The 20,107-nt window shown below is 36.0% G+C and overlaps 1 protein-coding gene across 11 annotated transcripts in view; it reads right to left on the minus strand.

The window, feature by feature from the left end:
- The window catches only part of CadN (neural cadherin), a 1,238,426-nt gene that overhangs the window by 148,517 nt on the left and 1,069,802 nt on the right, over nucleotides 1–20,107 (minus strand). For all 11 annotated transcript variants that reach the window (XM_090407912.1, XM_090407911.1, XM_090407917.1 and 8 more), the window contains one exon: nucleotides 10,427–10,672. In XM_090407912.1, the coding sequence (XP_090264038.1) occupies nucleotides 10,427–10,672 (246 nt within the window). The remainder of the gene's footprint in view (nucleotides 1–10,426; nucleotides 10,673–20,107) is intronic.

Here is a 20,107-nt window from a genome sequence, read left to right on the forward strand (position 1 = left end):
AGCGAGGCTGGCAAATGGCTGATTGCACAGATTTACACCATCTGAACAGAAACAAAATTATTGTTTCTCTTCTTACTCTTCCAGTGCCAGAAACTGTTGCTTATATTGTACTGAATTCAAAGTTTTCACCAATGATGTTTGCAATTAAAGTGAAATGAGAAGTCATACATCCATTATGTTACAAGAATGACAAATGTGTTGTATATTATTATACCCACCATGGTGTTGGTGGACTCGTCATGGGAGGTTCATTCAAATGGCAACATATTTATTGTGTATGGTGACTCTATAATAAAACATGCTATAGATGATAGAGTTATAACATCGAGTTTTCCTGGAGCAAAAATTAAAAATATAACGCAAGTAATTCAAAAACAGAAAAGAAAAGTAAATGAAATCGTAGTTGTAGTAGGTATGAACGATTTAACTGGCAATAAGTTCAGTATGAGAGAGGACATGAAAGGGTTGTTGGAAGAGGCGAGAGTGAGAAAGTGAAAATAGTTAGTATTTTACCTCGCTATGATAAAAATGAATTAAAAAGAAGGGCTATGATAGCAAATGATTCGATGTGTAGGCTATGTAGAAAGAATGGATGTGAGTTTTTTGATGTGTGGAGTGAGTTTGAGAGAAGATTGGATTTGTATAAGAGGGATGGTCTACACCTGAATGTGTTTGGTATCAGGAGTCTGGAAAAACTAATAACTGGTATGAGACCTAATGCAGAGAGTTAGGGAAACTAAATTATAAAGGGAGGAATGGTGTGAATGTGAGTGTAAGAGCAATAATGGGATATAACTGTGCTAATGACAGGAATGGGCTTTGTCATGGAAATGTTGACGAGGCGAGAACGATTTTGGGTTTGTGTTTGTCTGGTTCAGGCCTATCATATGTGTGCAAGGATGTCTACATGCGTAAGGCATTAGAGAAGAATAGAGATCTGCAAGATGTCCAACTGTGTCAGGCAGACTGCAAACAAGAGTATACAAAAGAACATGCAGGTAGATTATTATGTCTGTACATGAATGCTAGGAGTATCAGAAACAAAGGTGTAGAGTTTGTTGCCGTAGTCAATATGTTGCGACCTCAGATAGTAGGAATTAGTAAGATCTGGCTATCAGGATCACACCTACTAACTGGCATCGAGTGTCATGGGTACAGTATTTTTAGGAAGGATAGAGTGGATAGGAGAGGAGGGAGCGTGCTGCTAATGATATTGGATGACTTAAATCCAGTTAGAGTTGAGACCTATGAATGTAGTAATACTACTAACAATATTTCATGTGGTAGTGAGTTTGAAGCCATCTGGTGTGAGTTGGAATCTAACAAGACAAATTACATAGTGGGGTGTTGTTACAGACCTGGTGGATCGGTTACTAGTGATGAAGAACTGTATCATGCAATAGAGACAATGGGCACAGAGTAATCATAATAGGAGATTTTAATTATCCAAATATTGATTGGGTAGCAGTAGAATTTCATGAGAAGAATGAAAATGCATTTATTGAGCTGTTGCGAGACAACTTCCTCAAGCAGCATGTGACAGAAGGAACTCTAGGTCAATGAGTGTTAGATTTGATTATAGTGTCAGAGGGCATTTCAGTTAAAGACGTAACTATTCTGCTTCCAGTTGGTGACAATGATCATACAGTACTCACTTGGGAAGTGACTAAGTTTATGAATGTTCCATTCAGAAAAGGTTACATGTTGAACTACAAAGCAGGAAATTATGACCAACTGAGGAGTATACTAAGTTCAGTGAAATGGGATCGGTTTCTGGATGGAAAGAATATCGACAGTGCATTGGAAGTATTTAAACAATACTTAAATGATGCGATATCAGAATGTGTTCCGAGAGTTCGAAGAATAAATAGAGTAGGAGTCAAATGGATGTGTAATCTTATTAAGCAAGAGATTCATTCGTAACAAAAGGACGATGTGGAAGGAATATCGTTTGCATAAGGATGACATCCGTTATGTTATAAGCAGCAGGCTAGAATAGTCGCAACTATTGTACGGAAAGCAAAGTCTCATTATGAAAAGAAACTGGCTCTGATTACTAAAGACAACTCACAAGAATTCTATCGACATGCTGCAAGTAAAAGAAAGAATGAATACAAAAGAATAACTCTTCTAAATCCAGATGTGTGAGGGTTACAGATGCAGAAGAGGTTGTTAATGAGTACCCATTTTGTTCAAAGCTATCAATCTGGTGAATGCAACATTCAGCTCACTGTTAGCTCTTCACTAGATGAAGAAATGCAAGTTTGTGAGGCTGAGGTATTAGAGCTCTTGCACAAACTGAATAAGAATTCATCAATAGGGACTGATGGAATATCAGCACATGTGCTAAAAGAGTGTTCAGCTGAACTGGCCATTCCTTTGATCTGGATGTTTAATATGAGTCTCAGAACAGGGAAGATTCTGCAGGAATGGAAGGAATGTATGGTAATTCCATTGCACAAGGGTGGTGCAAAGACCGATGTATCCAACTATCGACCAATTAGTATCTCGGGAGTGGTGGTGAAGATTTTGGAAAAATTGGTTAGGGCCCGCATTCAGAAATGGGTTGACAGTGAATATCTACTTTGCAATGAACAACATGGATTTACTAAGGGAAGGTCATGTTTTAGCAACTTGCTCACATTGTATAACAATGTTATCATTGAACTAGACAAGGGGAATGGATACACCATGTTACTTTTGGATTTTGCTAAAGCTTTTGACAGAATATAGCATGGCAGACTGCTGCATAAATTGGAGAAAATGGGTTTGGGTTATACAATATTAGCATGGATAAGAGGATGGCTGACTGGCAGATATCAAAAAGTGGTATACGGGGGATCTGAGTCTGCAAGGTTTAAGGTAACAAGTGGTGTAACACAAGGATCAGTGTTATTCAATCTGTACATTAATGATATTGGGAAGGATTTGACAAGTGACATACAGTTATTTGCTGATGATGCAATGATAGATAGCATAATCAGGAATGCTGCTGATATGCAGTTCTTTGCAGAATGATTTGAATAGGCTGGAATTGTGGGCATGGGAAAATGAGTGTCAGTTCAATGTCAGTAAATGTAAAGTCATTCACTTTGGCATGATTAGACATCCAATGTCGTGGGATTAGGCTAGAAGAAACCGATGAGGCTAGGGACCTTGGAGTGTCAATAGATAGGAAGTTGAAGTTTAGGGGCCATGTGGCAAAGATTGCAAATATAACTCAAAAGATAATTGTAATGCTGAAACGAAATCTTCATCATCCTTATCTAATAAGGATCCTTATTAGATAAGGATGATGACAATAAGGATCCTTATCTAATAATATCTAATAAATTAAGATAATGATGTTTTATTTTGACTCTTTACAAGGCCTTGATAAGACCTCAATTGGACTATTTTGCGCAGGTCTGGTCTCCGTTGTGATTCTGATATATCGGAGAGAGTACAAAGGAGAGTGTTAAAAATGATATCAGGACTGTGGAATACTGATTATGAAGACAGAATGAGAATTTTTAGACTGCAGACACTAGCAAACAGGAGAAAGTGGGGTGATATGATTGAGACTTACAAATTTCTGAAAGGGTCATACAGGATTTCAATTGATGGAATTTTTCAATTTATGGAGGGTAAAAGAACAAGAGGGCATCCTTGGAAGCTGAGAATGAAGGCTGCAAGATGGGTATGAGGGCTAGATTTTTCTCTCAGAGGGTGGTGCATGATTGGAATGGATTGCCATTGGATGTTGTGAGTGCAAGCAGTGTGAATGAATTCAAGAATAAGTATGATAGCTGGTGTGTGTAGTATGTGGCCTCCCTTGATGAGTATCTGACTTCCTGGAGGTCTCTCTTAATAATAATATTTATTGCACTGAATCTTCAAATCCTTAACACTACTTGTCTTAACATATTCTGGTAATGTGTTCCATTCACTCACAATTCTCTGAATCAAAAATCTACTCCTCATATCCCTCTTCACTGACCTTACTTCCAGGAATGACCTTTGGTTCATCCCCTTTCACCTTCTACTCTTTTCATAATCCTCTGCATTAATCTGATAAAATCCCCTCACTAACTTAAACGTCTCTATCATATCAACTCTTTTCCACCTATCCATGAAACTCTGCAATCCATATTTTTTCAACCTCTCTCCATAACCAACATTTCAGAGTCCTGATATTGTTTTAGTCACTCATCTCTGGATTCCTCTATAATGTTTCCACATCACACTGAAAACCAGGTGATCAAATCTGAACACGATAGTCCCAGTGTCATCGGACGAGTGCTTTATACAGTGGCACAATCACCTCCTTACCCCTACATGTTAGAGTACTTCTTATCACAGCAGCACTACAATGTGGAGTCTTTGAAATACTAAATATGCCCTCCAAACTTTAGTCTACTGTCAACATCACTCCCAAATCTTGAATCTCATCCACTTCCTTCAGTACAGCACTAATTCCAGCACTCCAAAATGAAACACTTTGCGCTTATGAATATTAAAATTACAATCCCACTCCTAACATCCAAGTCAAAAGTCTTCAAATCTTCCTGAAAGGAATTAACATCAGCAGTGCTACTCATAATTCTCCCTAACTTTGCATCATCAGCAAACAACTGAAGATCCCCAGTCAGTCAAGGTTCTGTTCTTAGGCCTCCTGTATTTACCAACAAGTTCAACAGAACCCTGAGGCATTCCACTGGTTATCCTCCTTTTTTTGAGACACTGCTCCATCACACACAACTTGCTGGTATCATTCCGAAAGCCAATCCATCTAACCAATGCACTATTTATTCTGATCCTCTGAAGCTTGTATGCCGACTTTATGTTGTAATCTATCAAATGCTTTTGCAAAGTCCACGAATATCAGTGTATATAATTCTCCCTTATCATAAAATGCAAGTAAATTGTTAAAACAAGATCTATCCTTTATAAATCCATACTAGACATAATAAAGAATACTATTGTCCATCAACCCAATCTCATATTATATTCCTAACAAACTTCTAATACACCTTGGATTATAACCGCAGTTATATGGACTGGTCTATAACTGGAAATTTCTGTCCCAGGACCATGCTTGTGGAGTGGTACTATTTAGCTTACTTTCCACTCCTTGGGAATCTTACCCGCTGCAAGATAAAGATTAAATAACCAAGTCAATATTTACCCTCCACTTTCCAGATTTTACAACATACCATTTTTGCATTAGTTTCTGAGTAAGAGATGAAGAACTGGATTCAAGGTTGCCTTTGACAACACTGAGAGCTAATATATCATGCCTTAGTCTAAGCATGTTTAAAAGCTATGAGATTTTTATGTAGTAGGCTATCTACAAAATATACCTATCTTGAACTTTTTCTCCTGCTTGACACTTGAGAGTTCCACCATGCTTTTCGATTTAATGGAAAACAAGATGGTGTCTGTGAACTGCACTTCTGCTGCATTGACAATACAATCTGTTAGGTGCATCACTACTTAATGAAGAGTTCTTTGACTGATTGTCTCAAGATTAACTTTTGCCAGTTGCACAAAAGTATTCCAGTGAGCCTAGCCAGTTTTCCACCTTGGCATGTGTGATGGAGAATTTAGTTCCCGTGACAATATACTGGAAAGCAAGCACCAAGAGAAACAGTCACTTTTACATATTTTTTCAACTTCCCATGTTAAATTAGCCCCCATATGAGTGTCAGCTCTTAGGTATTACAATAGGGCATACAGTTGTTCTTCTAAAAAAGTTTGAAAAGAAGCAGTGTAATCATCATTTTTGGTTTCCAAATGGACAGTTCATTATGGTTTTCTTTCTGGTTTGAAAAGTATGAATGGTTCACTTGAATTCACTGATACATCTGGCTTTGCAACTATGGCAAAGGAAAACACTTCACAGTAACAGATGTTGAATGGGAACCTATAGAAAGATACATTGTTACTGGAGTTAGTTGGTGGGCACATAAGGTCAGCAATGATTTTTGGTATTAGTCCTTCCAAGGAAAACTGCTTGGAAGAAATAATGTGGAATGGTTTTGTCAACTTCTTTGGCATCCATAGCTTCCAACAGTTTTGTAAGAAGAAAAAAATCAAGAAAATAAAGAAAAATGAAAAAAAAAAAAAAAAATACAATGCTCACTTTAATATTAAAGACCACACAACACTATCTGAAGCATAAAAGGAATTAATAGATTAGAGAAGAAAATTAATGGAAGACATCATGCAATACAGAAAGGCCAAATAAGAAGAATTTAGCAGTCAAAAGCAATACCAACTTGAACTTCATAATAATACCGACACAAATGAATTGGATAGTGAAATAGCAAATTTGGAGTTAGAAGCAATTGCGTTCTTGATAAACGAAGAAGTTTAAGTAATTGACAAAGATGAAGAATAGAGATTCTTTTCTCTTTTTTTTTAGAGTTTATCATTACCTGAATTGAGTATAAAGTGGTGCTTTTGTCGAACCTTATACTCAAGCCATCTTTGGAAGTATTCAAACTGGGCCACTGTACATAGTAGATGAAAATAAAGAATTTTCCTAAACAAAAAAATTGGAAGAATGGTAGGAAAAATAGACTGTATGAACTGGGAGACACTGATTCCATTATAGAGAAGATGGTGATCATTATCATTAAGTAAACAATCTGGCTTCTTATACTGTTTTTGCATTATGCCTTAAAATACTGGATCCATTAAAATTGCCAATCAGAAGGATAGAGAAAGAAGTGAGGAAGTCGCAATATAAAATTATAAAGGTCAGCATGAGTTAAGCTCTGAACATAGTAGCAAGTATATGAAATATTGTCATAGTTATTGCCTTTAGAGTGGTGCTAAGTTGAACATACTGAAATGTGGTTTATTTGCCCAGAAGAATGGCAACTCTTCCTTGAGCTGGCCTAACCCCAGTTCTGTTCATATGAATAATAGTCACATACAAGGTGAGCTCCTCCTTGGGTTTCAAATGTGTCTTCTGTAGACATAAAAATACATAGGTTCTCCAAGAGGATCTTGATATCAGTAGTATCTTAGCAGAATTAACAACAGTTCCTTGTAACATTTATTCTTTTAGTTTATACAGTTTCCGAGAGGTGGAGGGGTTTCCTTTGCCAGGCTTGTTTATCATTTAATTATGGGATGCAAGTACCAATCTTATCTCCTGAAAAAATGTTTACTACATTATCTGATATGTCTTTGATACGTTCCTCTTACTTCAGTGGACAAAGTATCCATATTTTCTATACAACTGTCTCGAGTTTTTCTTTTAATAACATTCTTGCCCTTGGTTTTTTGACCAGAGTGTTCGTGTTTAGCATTATTATTATGGGAGTGTTTTTTGAATGATGCTAATAATGCTTGATGCTATTAATGCACTCCACACAGAAGCAGTCAATATCATAAATCAGATTTTTTTTTTTTTTTTTTTATGTTGAGCCCATACACGAGAGGTTGGTAGATCAACCTATAGTACATTAGTGCCGTGTATGGGTTGAGAAAGAAGGTACTTGTTCACATTAGGTTTGAATGACTGCAGATTGTATTCCCTAGGGAACACACCAAGGGGAAGACTGTTCCATGGTATAGCAGTTGCAGGGACAAAGGAGGAGGAGAATAAACTTGTTCTGTGGGTTTCAAGGTGCACTGTGTAGGGATGTTGAGCAGCAGCTGCACATGTTCCAATGAGCTTGGTACTAAGTGGGGGAATTATTGATGCTATTTTGGATGAACATTTTCCATGGAAATATTTGTAGAAGACACATGGTGCAGAGATCAATCGTCTGTGTGAAAGTGGGGGGAAGTGAGTTGGTAAGAGATGGATCATTAATAAGTCTGATTGCTTTCCTCTGTATGGAGTCAAGCAATTTGAGGGAACTTTTGGGGGCCCCACCCCATATGAGGGAGCAGTAATCGATGGTTCGGTGGAGTTGTGATTTGTATAAGGTTAATAGCTGTCCAGGGGTGAAGTAACATCTTGAGCGAAAGAGAAATCCTAGTTTTTTAGAAGTTGAGGATGCTATGTGTTTGTGCCAGGAGAGGCTTGATGTCAGTATAATTCCAAGATTAGAAATCTCAGATTGTCTGGAAATTTGGGTATTGTTAAAAATAATACTGGGAGAAACTGGTTCTTTTTTTTATGAGAAATGAGACAGTACGGGGTTTTATTTGCATTGAAATTGACTAGGTTATCTGAACCCCACTGGAGGATGGCCTGGAGGTCTGAATTAAGAGCAGTGGTGGTTGTTGATCTGTAGGTTGAGGTGAGTTGTGTGGAGTAAGGTTTATCAAAATAAAGGGAGGAGTGCAATATGCTGTCATCTGCAAATATGTGTATTGGGTTGGAGGTAAGCTGAAGTAGGTCATTGATATATAGTAGGAAGAGGGTTGATAAGATATGCTGTATTTGTGTGATGGTAGGACAGACATGGGTTGCATATGAAAGGATACAGCTTAGGCAACAAAACAAAATGCTAGAGGATTTTACAGTTATGTGTCTAGCAGAAAAAAGGACAAATAAATATGGAGGACTGAAGTTGCTGGAGATGGTACATGTGTTTAAACTAATGAGGATATAATGGAAATGTTTGATGAATATTTTACCAGCAGATTTCATGTTGAAAGATTGGAAATAATGTTAAATAATAATGGGAAAAAGGGGGAGAAAATGGCACTTCTGGAGTGCAGTATGTTTGGAATTTTAAGTAAGAATGAAATTAATAAGACTGCAAGATTGATATAAGTTGCAAATGGGATATCACCGCATTTTATTAAGGGAATGTGCAGAGGTGCTGGTAGTTGCCCTGGACTTGGTTATCCAAGTCTAGAAACAAGATCTGTCTCAGAAGCATGGAGGAAGAAAAAATATAATTATTTTTCTCTCCTTCAATAATGATGGAAGATTTCAACTTTAAGGAGATGGAAGGAAGAATGGTCACAGGAAAGGAAGGAAATGGAATTTATGCAGCTGATAAGAGATAAATACCTGACACAATATGTGATGGAGGGAAGTCAATGTTCAAGAGTATAGGATCTAGTCATAGCATCAGAAAACTCAGTGATAACAATATAGCAAGATCTCCTATGATTGGTGAAAGTGACCATGTGGTCTGGACCTAGAAGATTGCCAAACATGCAGGAGTCTGTGTTAAGAAGGGGAGGTATATATGGAATTACAAAGCAGATTATAACAAACTAATGGATCAAGTTAAAGCAGTGCCATGGCAAACATGGAGGATAGAGATGTTAGCAGTGCATGAAAGATGATCAAGGGATATTTGAAGAAGGCAGTATCAGATTGTACCAGGAGAACAAATCACATAGGAATGAGGTGGATGAATAGCATCATTAGGCAAGAGCAGAAAAAGAAAACATTTTGGAGAGAATAGAAAAAAAGATAATTAGCAAGCTCAGAAACAATACAATGCACAGGCAAGAAGTGTGACCCATATGGTAATGAAGGCAAAAGCTAATTATGAGAGGAAGCTAGCTCATGAGTCGAAAGAAATCTTAAGGAGTGCTTTCACTATTTGGCAAGGAAGAGAAAGAATTATTATTGGAGGATGACTGTAATGAGTACAATAAAGGAGCGAGGAGCAGGTTTTTTGTATGAGAGTGTAGTGTCTAAGAGAATTTGAATGTATTTAAGGTACTGTACGATGAGCTGTATGATAGATGGACCTCCCGTGATGATTCTTTGACTCCATGGAAGTCTGAGGATAATAATAACAACATTGGTTTGAATAGAGTTTAGTGGATAATCCAAAAAATCAAACCACTTTTTTTACCAAATATTTTGATTTCATTTCCAGATTTATTATCCAGAATATATTTAAAGTTTTTTTTCTTAAGAGTTTTCTATCACATTCGAAACATCCTTAATTCAGTTCAGAAAAATCTAATAAGGTTGATTAATGACCTACACCTCACTAATTCAATACATTCTCTTTCACACTGAAATTCAATTTTTTATTTTTATTATTATTATTTTTTTTTCACTGTGCACATAATTTACAAATATTTCCATTCAACTGTATCAGAATTAGCTCTACCAATTCCCCTACCACACCATTAAACTTGTCATGACATGGGCAGTAACTAATCATCCCTTCATAGATCAAAAGAAAAATCCCAAAGCAGATTTTGATTACTCTTCATTCACTCCCTCTGTCACTGACTCTGGAATAGTCTTCTTTCTTATATATTTTCTTAAAAGTACAATTTTCTCTCCTAGAATCCATTATTAACTTTTCTTTCACCTCAAATTTTGTTGATCTGTGGAGCTAATGAAATTATTATTAAGAAAAAGAAAAAAATACATAAAAAATTCAAGCTGTAATATTTGCATGAAAATATGTATGATTAGTATTCCTAACAAAAATTAATAGCAATATTTTTCATTAACTTCAACAAAAATTAAATATATTAAATTTAAAAAAGTTTTCACCTCGCTGTTATGAATAAATCTTTTGATGCAACCTTCAAATCCCTCACGTGTATGTTGATGATTCCACCTGTAATCAGTAAGATACTGATGGTGTACCCCTCCTAACTGAAGAGGTGTGTTGACATTGAGAAATTCATTAAAAGGTGGAATAGCACTTTTTGCTTCACAACGAGACCTATCTATTTTGGGTGGGTCTGAATCTTCAATTTTTGCCATCTGACAGTTGTCTACAACTAAACGCACATTCTGAAATAAAAAGACAAAATTTAAAACATAAAATGAAGAAGAATACAATTTAAAAGGATTAAAAATATTTTTTTATTACAATCTAATAGACAAGCTTAGGTGTTGAACGTTATTCATAACTTATTTTAATGGTATTAATAATACCAAATGAACTATTTTATAAAAAATATGTTTATCAACTGGCTTATATTTTACTGGATTTCAAACTAGCATCTTCAGGGTACAAAGCAGCATGTTCTGGTTTACATGTGACAAGGAGTAGGTGAAACAATAAAAAACAGACAAAACATAAAAGATCTAAAGTACTAATTTGGTGCCATCTAATTTTAAAAAAAAGTATTACAGCTATGTAGGAATTGATCTTAAGATAACAGTCACCCAAAATTTTCGGCTAATTAATGCAACCAGACTTGTTCAGGTTAGGAAAATTCTTCATAGTCATGGTTGACTGTAAAAATAATCTTTCTGACCTGTAATTACTTCTAAATAGCAGACTGGTTTTCTTCCATCTAACCCTATGGGAAGGGATGTCCAAAGCATCATTTGCCAGTCTTGATCTACCATAATAATGGTAATGAATGTGTTTTTTATGTTCTCCAAGGCAGATGTTAATAGATCTTTCTGTATGCCCATAGTAGGCCAAGTCACAGTCACAAGGAACTTCATACACTCCAGGGTGTGCTAGAGGGTAAAGTTTAGCCTTTGGGGAGTGGATCAGAGTTGCTAATTTAACATGCGGTTTGAAGGCCATGTTTTATTAGTACTTCGGCTATCTTTTCTGACATAAGGCACAGGAATGGTAATGTTGTGTTCCTTTGTATTAGAGGAGGAGGAAGTAATGGGGCTATGTAGTATTTTGTAGGAATTGTAGTTGTTGGCCAAGAAAGTATAGCACAGATATTTGAGTTCTGTGGAGAGAGCTGTATCATTAGATCAAATAGCTCTGAATCTGTGTGTAAGTGTTTTTAAAATACCATACTGTTGGGCTGGATGATGATGTGATTGTTTATGCAGATATCTATCTTTCTGTGTGTGTATGTGTGTTGGCTTTCTGTAAATGTAAAAAGCTAGTGATCCATCTGAAGGTCAGGTGACTAATGTATCAAGAAAAGGTAAACAATTATTAGATTCTTTTTCTACTGTGAAGTGGATTTTGGGGTGTTGGCTGTTTAGGTAGGTGACAAATACATCCAAAGTGTCTTGTCCATGTTGCCAAATGGCAAATACATCATCAACAAAGCATAACCACTCTAGGGACTTGTATATAGCTATGGTAAGTATTTTGTTTTCAAAGTATTCCATGTAAAAGTTAGCTAAAGCAGGAGAGAGAGAGATGGTAACCCATAGCAGTAGCATAAATCTGTTTGTAGATTTTTCTTTCCAATGTAAAGTAACCTGCATCCATTTTACACAGGTTACTTTAGATCTTTTGTCTGTTACAATTTGAATTGTTTCACTTATTCACTGTAATCTGTGAACTATAACATGCTGCTTTGTGCTCTGAAGCTGCTGGTTTGAAATCATATGAAACATAAGGCAGTTAATAAACATTTTTTTTAAAATAAAATAGTTTGTTTGGTGTTGTTAATACTGTTATAATGAGTTAGTAATACCTTATGAATTAGAAGTTATGTAAAGCCCATTTTAAGAGAACATGGAAAGATATTAAATTAATACAGTACAAACCTGTAAAGATATAGCACAGAGTGATATTCCATGCTTTTATATGTGAAGAATTTGCCATTTTTAGCAATATCACACTCCTTGAGCTGAGGAACTAGTAAGTGCATGCCAGGCATAATATTTGATGATCTGATATCACCAGTAATAGCAAATGTAACACGACAGGGGGCTGACAATTCAACTTATGACAGCAATATACTGATGCACCAGGTTACAGGAAAATTCATCGAAAGACAATTCATCGGAAATGCAATTCACCGAAAATTTTAAAATTTCGATAATGTTATGGTAAAAGTAATCCATTTAGAACAAAAACTGAACCATGCAGACAGCTTCTTGTACCAACAACTTCTACTAAGTCATTTAAGTCAGAGAGTTTTTGTAATACAGTACATAATTTGGACACATTATTTCTTTGTCGCCCCGAATATAGCTGAACTGAAAACTGGAACGGTTCGACATTTTCATGTAAAAGTTTCAAATAGTCGATGTGAGTAAAATTCATCCCATAATAATTGCTGTATTGAAGTTGCATATTGCTACTAGCAACAATAATAATAATGGAGCCTGCATAGTTCAGTCAGTAAAAACGAAGTCGTTTAGTTAGAAAGACCTGGGTAGTTGGATTCCATTTACGCATAATTTTTTATCAGTCCTGTTCTGCTAAAGGTAAGTTAGCAGGCATAATATAGATACGGGTGGGCTTTTCTTCTGAAAAACAGGCAAATCAGTCCCATGAACAGACATGAAATAGTTATCGAACAAGAAAGACTATAAGAACCATATTATTCTATAATTTTTCCCTATGAAAGTAACATTGTAATCTCCTTATTCACGGTTCAGGTTTTGTTCTAAATGGATCAATTTTCTCATAACATTTTCGAAAATTTTAAATTTTCGGTGAACTTTTTTTTCGATCAATTGCATTTGCGATGAATTGTCATTCGATGAATTGCTTTTTCGATGAACTCTCCAGATACCGATGCACCAGTATGCTGCACCAGCAGCATACTGGTGCATCCTGCAAATGCCTCTGAAGGCATTTGCAAAATATTATCCTTAGCAATAGCAAGAAATAACCAACAACCGTAGGGAAAAATTCTAGGCAAAAGTGTTATGGCAGTGTGCATGAAGTGAAATGAAAATTTCATATCACCTACTGCACACTGGTAGCTAGAGAATGGGTTCCCATTTCTGTTCCATTTCTGATAACCTCAATGACATACCAATCACACTGTGTGTGTGTGTGGGGGGGTGTCCAGACCCACTCTCGTTCGAGGTACAGAAGTAAAACTGTTCTGCAGGCTGATTACTATAAGGGACCAAACTGGTCAGTAATGAATCCAGAGGCTTCCTGATCAGTTTGCTCTAAATCCTGCTGCCACTTATTTTGCTAGGAAACCAAGTATAGTGGTTGCAAGGAGAAGAGTTGAGGCTAGTAGACTGGGTTTTCTCTGTTGGGGCAGTGTGTTTGTGAGTGTCACTTCTCACTGCATTCCTTTATTATGCAATATATATATTTTTCCCACATTTAATGGATTACAACTCAAAGAAACAGAATTTTATTACAAATCACAAAAATGTTTCCACAAAAAAAAAAGTTTAAAAAAATCATAAAACAATAAAAATCCAACTAAAAAAAAAAAAAAACATAAAAACAACAAAAATCCAACCAAAAATATAATAAACAAAAAACCCCATCAGCATTAATTCTTACCAAAAAAAAAAAGTTTCCATATCCAGTTCAACATTTGTGGCCTAAACAGCAATATAAATAATATGCATCACCATCACCCACCTACAGTTATCTAAACCAGAAGTACTATTCCTAACAGAGAACCCCAATAATCAAGGCACATTGGGAAGGACATTGGGAAGATGACATTGGGAAGGACACATATAATATTGGGAAGGACATATGACACATATAACTATTTGCTGACAACGCAAAGATAGGCAGGGTAATCAGGAATGCAGCTGATATGTAGTACTTACAGAATAATTTGAATACACTTGAACTATGGGCATGTGAAAATGACTATCAGTTCAATGTTAGTAAATATACTGGTGAATCTGCAAATGTCTCTGAAGGCATTTGCAAAATATTATCCTTAGCAAGAAATGACCAACAACAGTAGGAAAAAATTCTAGACAAAAGTGTTATGGCAGTGTGCATGAGGTGAAATGAAAATTCATTTCATGTATGGCACACTGGTAGCTAGAGCATAGGTTCCAGTTTCTGTTTTATTCATGTATGGTACTGTTATCTTTACTGGTACATTGCAACTAAATGTGTTGATAGCAATAATAAATTCAATGAAATCAACAACACAAATGAAATAGTGGTGGTGAATGAGCAGGCATGCACATTGGTGTGATGAGATATCCAATGTCATATTAGATTGATGGGATTATGGTAGGGATCCCTACGGATCCCTACCATAATCGTAATCATAACCATAAGCGTAGGGATCATCTCCAAGATCCCTACGCTTATCAGGGTAGGGATCTTGGAGTTTTAGTGGATAGGAAGATGAAGTTTAAGGGCCATGTAGCAAATACAACTCAGTACTCCCCAATATGTACCCTCCCTCAATGAGTTCCAACTCCTTGGAGGTCTCTCTTACGAATGCCAGCTGAACTACCAGCCCATCCTCATTCATTCATTCAATAATAATAAAAAGGAACAAATGAGGATGTGCAGACAGTTTGCAATTCAGGTGACCAAATTGCATTCGCCTGGTTTTTTGTTTTTATTCCTATATGAAGAGCACTTAAGTGAGTTCCTGGAACTTTACAGATTTTGATCCGAGTCCCCAGTCCCCTTCAATGATATGCATAAATGACATTCCTGTTTACACCGGCGAATATCTAAAGACAAGATATCATAATGCAAACAAACAGGTTGCAGGTTCGAATCCCAACATGTCCATGGTAAGATATGAACCTACAGCCTGTTTATATAGGCGTTACTGAAGCAAATAAGACAAAAAATAGGAGAGATGTTTAAGCAACAAATACATGTTATAGTTAGGTAGTAACACTCAAAGAAAAGAAGTAGTAGTAGCTATAGTGTTCGACACTAAATATTGAGAATAATCTTCTTGAAAAGCAGGCAATATCAAGCAGAGTGATGTGGACAAATATCAGATTGGGAAATGGACAATCAGACTTACTTGTGCCAATGGTCCAAAAGAAGGTTCTTCTAAGGAAGAAGTAGGGAATATTGAAGCAAGAGGGCAGATACACAAAGAAAAAGGAAAAGTTAAATAGCAGAGGAGGAAATGATTACTACATATACAGAAATGTTTTGGGAAAATTTGGAGAAAAGAGCAAAACTAATAATAATGGTAAGTATCTGGTGGATTTCTTTTCAGGACATGGACTATATTCCAACACAAAGATGAGCAGAAAATGCAAGAAATAAAAACAAAAGTCTCAATGACTATGAAATAACAGAAAATTATTAGTTGTTACATTAAGTAAAAATACACTTACTAGTTTCATCAGCAAAAATGGAACTAGTGACTTCTTTAGAGTTAAAAGATCAACAAACTACGAACACAATACCTTATGTATTGTAATGGTTTTTCAGCATTTAATTAACTTTGAGATCTATGTGTTTATAGTTTTTTGATGTTTTAACCACAAAGAAGCTACCAGTTCCATTTTTAGCTGATGAAACTAGTAGGTGTAATTTTACTAAATGTAATGACCAATAAATTTCATGCATATTTAACTGTAAATATGCATACCCTATTTAAATATCTCACTGATCATGTTATTGCTTATAGTGATATCTTCACAATAGTTCAGAACATAACAGTGTATAGAGGATTTGAATCAGAAGTGATGATCATTTATTTTTGAGCAGGATAAAATTGAATATCCTACTGAAAAGAAAAGTGTGTAGCAAAGATTTAAAATGAATTAAAGTAGAACAGCTTCAGAGATAAACTGTAGACTTGAATACATACATAATATTCAAGAAAAAAAAAAAAATGAAAGAATTTGAAAACAAGAACCAAACCTTGGCAGTTCAATGGCAGACTGAAATAAACATTGACTGTTTCAGCCAGAGGCATGTGGTGAGGTTGTCTGCAAGAATAGAAAAATCGGAATTCCATGGTGGACTCAGGAAATTGAATGGGCACTTAAGGAAAAGAAGTTCCTTGTAAGTAAATACGTCAACATGTGGAGAGAATACATGTATAAACAAAGAAAAGGCAAAGAGGCAATAGGAACTTTAATAAGAACAGAAAATAAACATTAGGAGGGTGATGAAATATTCCAAAGGCTATTGAAAAAGCTTAGAAATAGTGGAAAGAGTACTTTCAAAGGAATCAGAGATGATAAAGCTGACCTGAAAACTGAAGATAAAGACATTCTACATGGCTAGAGTAATTACTTTGAAAGATTGATAAATGAAACTACCAGTAACAGAATAGTGGTAGAAAATATACAAGAAGAATGCAATGAGAAGTACATATCAATACTTAAGATAGAAAAAGTCCAAAATGTGAAAAGGCACCTAAAGTAGATGATATTCAACCAAAAATTCTCAAGCATTGAGGTATGGAAGTTTTCAAGTGGCAACAATGCTTAATTCAGAAAGCCTTCCTGGTAAGCCCTTATGCAAGTAAACTTATGGCCCAGAAAAATTGTGGAAGCTTGGATTAATTAACTGATCGATTTGTTGTGTTATGGCAAAAGGATAGCAAAGGTCATATTATGCCATAAATAGATAATCTACACCAGGTATCAATAAATAGTTATAAGGGATGATAAATAGAGTATATGTATATAAAAAATAGGATATCTATATATTAAAAGATATTAATAAATACTTCTTTATACTAAGTATCAATAAATAGTTATGAATGCAAGATATTAAATAAAGTTATAAGAATATCTGGTAGATTTGGGAGTGGTGGTGGACAAGGACATGAAATTCAAGGCCACATTGCACAAGCTGTGATGAAATCACATTGGATAATGGCAAGGATGAGGAGGACCCTGACATGTAGAAATAAAGAAGTTATGATGCTATTGTATAAGGCCTTGATCAGGCCTCGTATGAATTACTGTGCAAAGATCTAGTCACTGGATTTTCATGGTGATGAGGATATGCTGAAAAGGGTCCAGGAGAAGATTCACAAAGGTTTTCAGTGGTCTTTGTGATGTGGAATAAGAGGATAGATTAAGAGAATGTAAATTGCAAAGCCTCGTGAATAGGAAGAAGAGGGAAGGGGGATATGATTGAGACATACAAGCTGGTCTGGGGTTATTATCAGGTTGACATGAAAGAGATTTTTCATAAAATGGGAGGAGGGGTAGAACAAGAGGCCATCACTCGAAACTGGCAGGTCTGATTGGCTGAGTGGTGTGTATCCACTTTCCAGCCAAAAGGCTGCTGGTTCGAATCCTGCATTGGGCATGGATATTTGTGATTGTCTGTGAAAATACTAGTGGTAGTGAGCAGTAAATGGCATTGGTGCAGATGATGACTGTAGCTGCAGTTCGTTGTAGTTGGAGAATTGGGTGGAGACAGAATTGTAGAGTAGGTGCTCTCCCTTGATGAGTCTTTGGACTCCCTGGAGGAGTCAAGTAATAATAATAATAATAATAAAAACTGTATAAAGAGGGTGGAAGCAGAGGAGCGAGGATCAGGTTCTTTGCATGGAGAGTGGTTGGTGAATGGAATGCATTGCCTTAGCGTATTGTGAATGTAGACACATTGAATCATTTTAAGGCACGGTTGGATGAGCATAGTGTGCAATAGTATATACCTCCCATGATGAGTCTCTAATTCCATGAAGGTTGGATGTTAATAATAATGATTAAACAAAATGTATGTACAAGGTTTAGTATCTATAATGCGGTATAGAAATATAAAAAAATTTATAATCAAACGAGACTGAATAAATTAATTCTTTGTAAAAATTTAAAAATGTCGTGAATTTTGTCCAAGTCTGCTAACATCTGCTTGAGTGTATAGGGATCAGCTAAATAAGTAAAAATATCATTCCCTGCTCAAAGTGGCCTTCTTCCAGCATATCCTGTGGTGGGTGTACAAAGCATGGTCAGCAAATCCTGTGGTGTATTAGTGGAACTGGATGTAGTCCTTGTGTTCGGATATCCTGATATTGGCTGTCCTGAATGTTTGGCCATAGTAGGACAGTTTACAACTACAAGGGAGAAACCATATCCTCCAGACCAGTGGTTTTCAACCTTTTTTACTACGCTAGTAATTACTTTTCTATAAAAAGTTATTTGGCGATCTACATTCTTATATAAAAAGTTATTCGGCGATCTACTCTCTTATATAGATCACGTTCCCCCAACCTGATATCTGATTACGCACAAATAAACAACTAAAAATAAACAACCAAAAAAAAATACACAACTAAAAACTTTGTGCATTTAAAAATTTATTTATGACTTTTAATTATTTTAATACAACAAAAAGAGCGAACAATATTGTACAACAGAAGTTCCTTATCATCATCTGCCTGTAATTTAAATAACCGCCATTGCAGGGCTTTTCCTCGAACAGAATTTACAATTTTAAACGTAATATCCAAAACATCTTTTGTGTTTAACTTTTTACTACACAGTACTTGTTGGCGAATAATACAGTGGTACGTTAAAAAAATCTGGATATTTGTCATCGTTTTTACATAATGAAATGAAGCCCGATTTATTACCTATCATTGCAGGAGCACCATCAGTAGTAATAGACACAAGTTTAAAAAGCGGAAGTTTGTGTTGTTTCACAAATTCATAAAATGCTGAAAAAATGTCTTCTACCCTAGTCCTTCAAAATAATGGTGTAATTTTCAAAAGTTCTGCTTTACTTGAATAATCTTAAAACACCATGCGAATAAATACCTTTAACTGAGCAATATCAGTGAAGTCGTTTGATTCATCAAATTGTAATGAAAATACAACACACTGGTGAATGTCTGACATTAACCTGGCCTGGAAACTTTTCTCCGGCAATTGGAACTCTTCCTTTCGGCAATTTGAAACCTTGTCTGCAGCCTAGAAATAGTCTCTCTCTAGCAACATCTCGAACCGAGAAGCTCCTTTCTAGAAGCAGGAAACTCCTCTCTCAAGCAACGTGGATCCGGTCAGTCTCTCTGACGGTGACTCTGGACCGGATGGCCTCCTCTCTGACAGCAATTCTGGAACCGGGACCCCTTCTGCTTGCTTCAGTCCCTTTTTATTGGGCCTCCTCTGAGACCTCGCATGAAGTTTGGCAACTCCCCAAAGAATCAGTATGAGTCTTTCATCTTGTTTCAAGTTTGGCATGGCTTTTGTTCTCCTCCGCTTTCTTTTGATTGAAAATTGCCGGCCATCGGAAAGTTGTTTGAACTCTTTCTGACCGACTTCGGAGATGTTCACACTTGGAGCCTGCATGCCTTTCTCGTACAAGTTTCAATAACAATCTTTCTAATGCCGCAATGTACAGCTTCGGCAACAAAAACATTGCCTTTGTTTTTAACACTCTAACATATTCTTATTAAAGCAGTATATACAGTTAGCTTTAAAAGAGTTATTTATAAAAACATCTAATACAAACTATACCGAGACAAACAAAGTTTATTTTTTTACAATATTCACATGGGACTTAACCTAAGTAAAAAATCGATGTAATGTGCTTTGGAATATTTAATATTTAAGCTGCAATCGAGTTTTTACACTTTGCTTATAATTGTATTCACTCGGCTCGCTGTTTGACTTCCACTG

The sequence above is a fragment of the Typopeltis vanoorti genome, chromosome 18 (genome assembly GCF_054136105.1).
Source record: "Typopeltis vanoorti isolate ZY-2024b chromosome 18, IOZ_Tvanoo_1.0, whole genome shotgun sequence".
Taxonomy (NCBI): domain Eukaryota; kingdom Metazoa; phylum Arthropoda; class Arachnida; order Uropygi; family Thelyphonidae; genus Typopeltis; species Typopeltis vanoorti.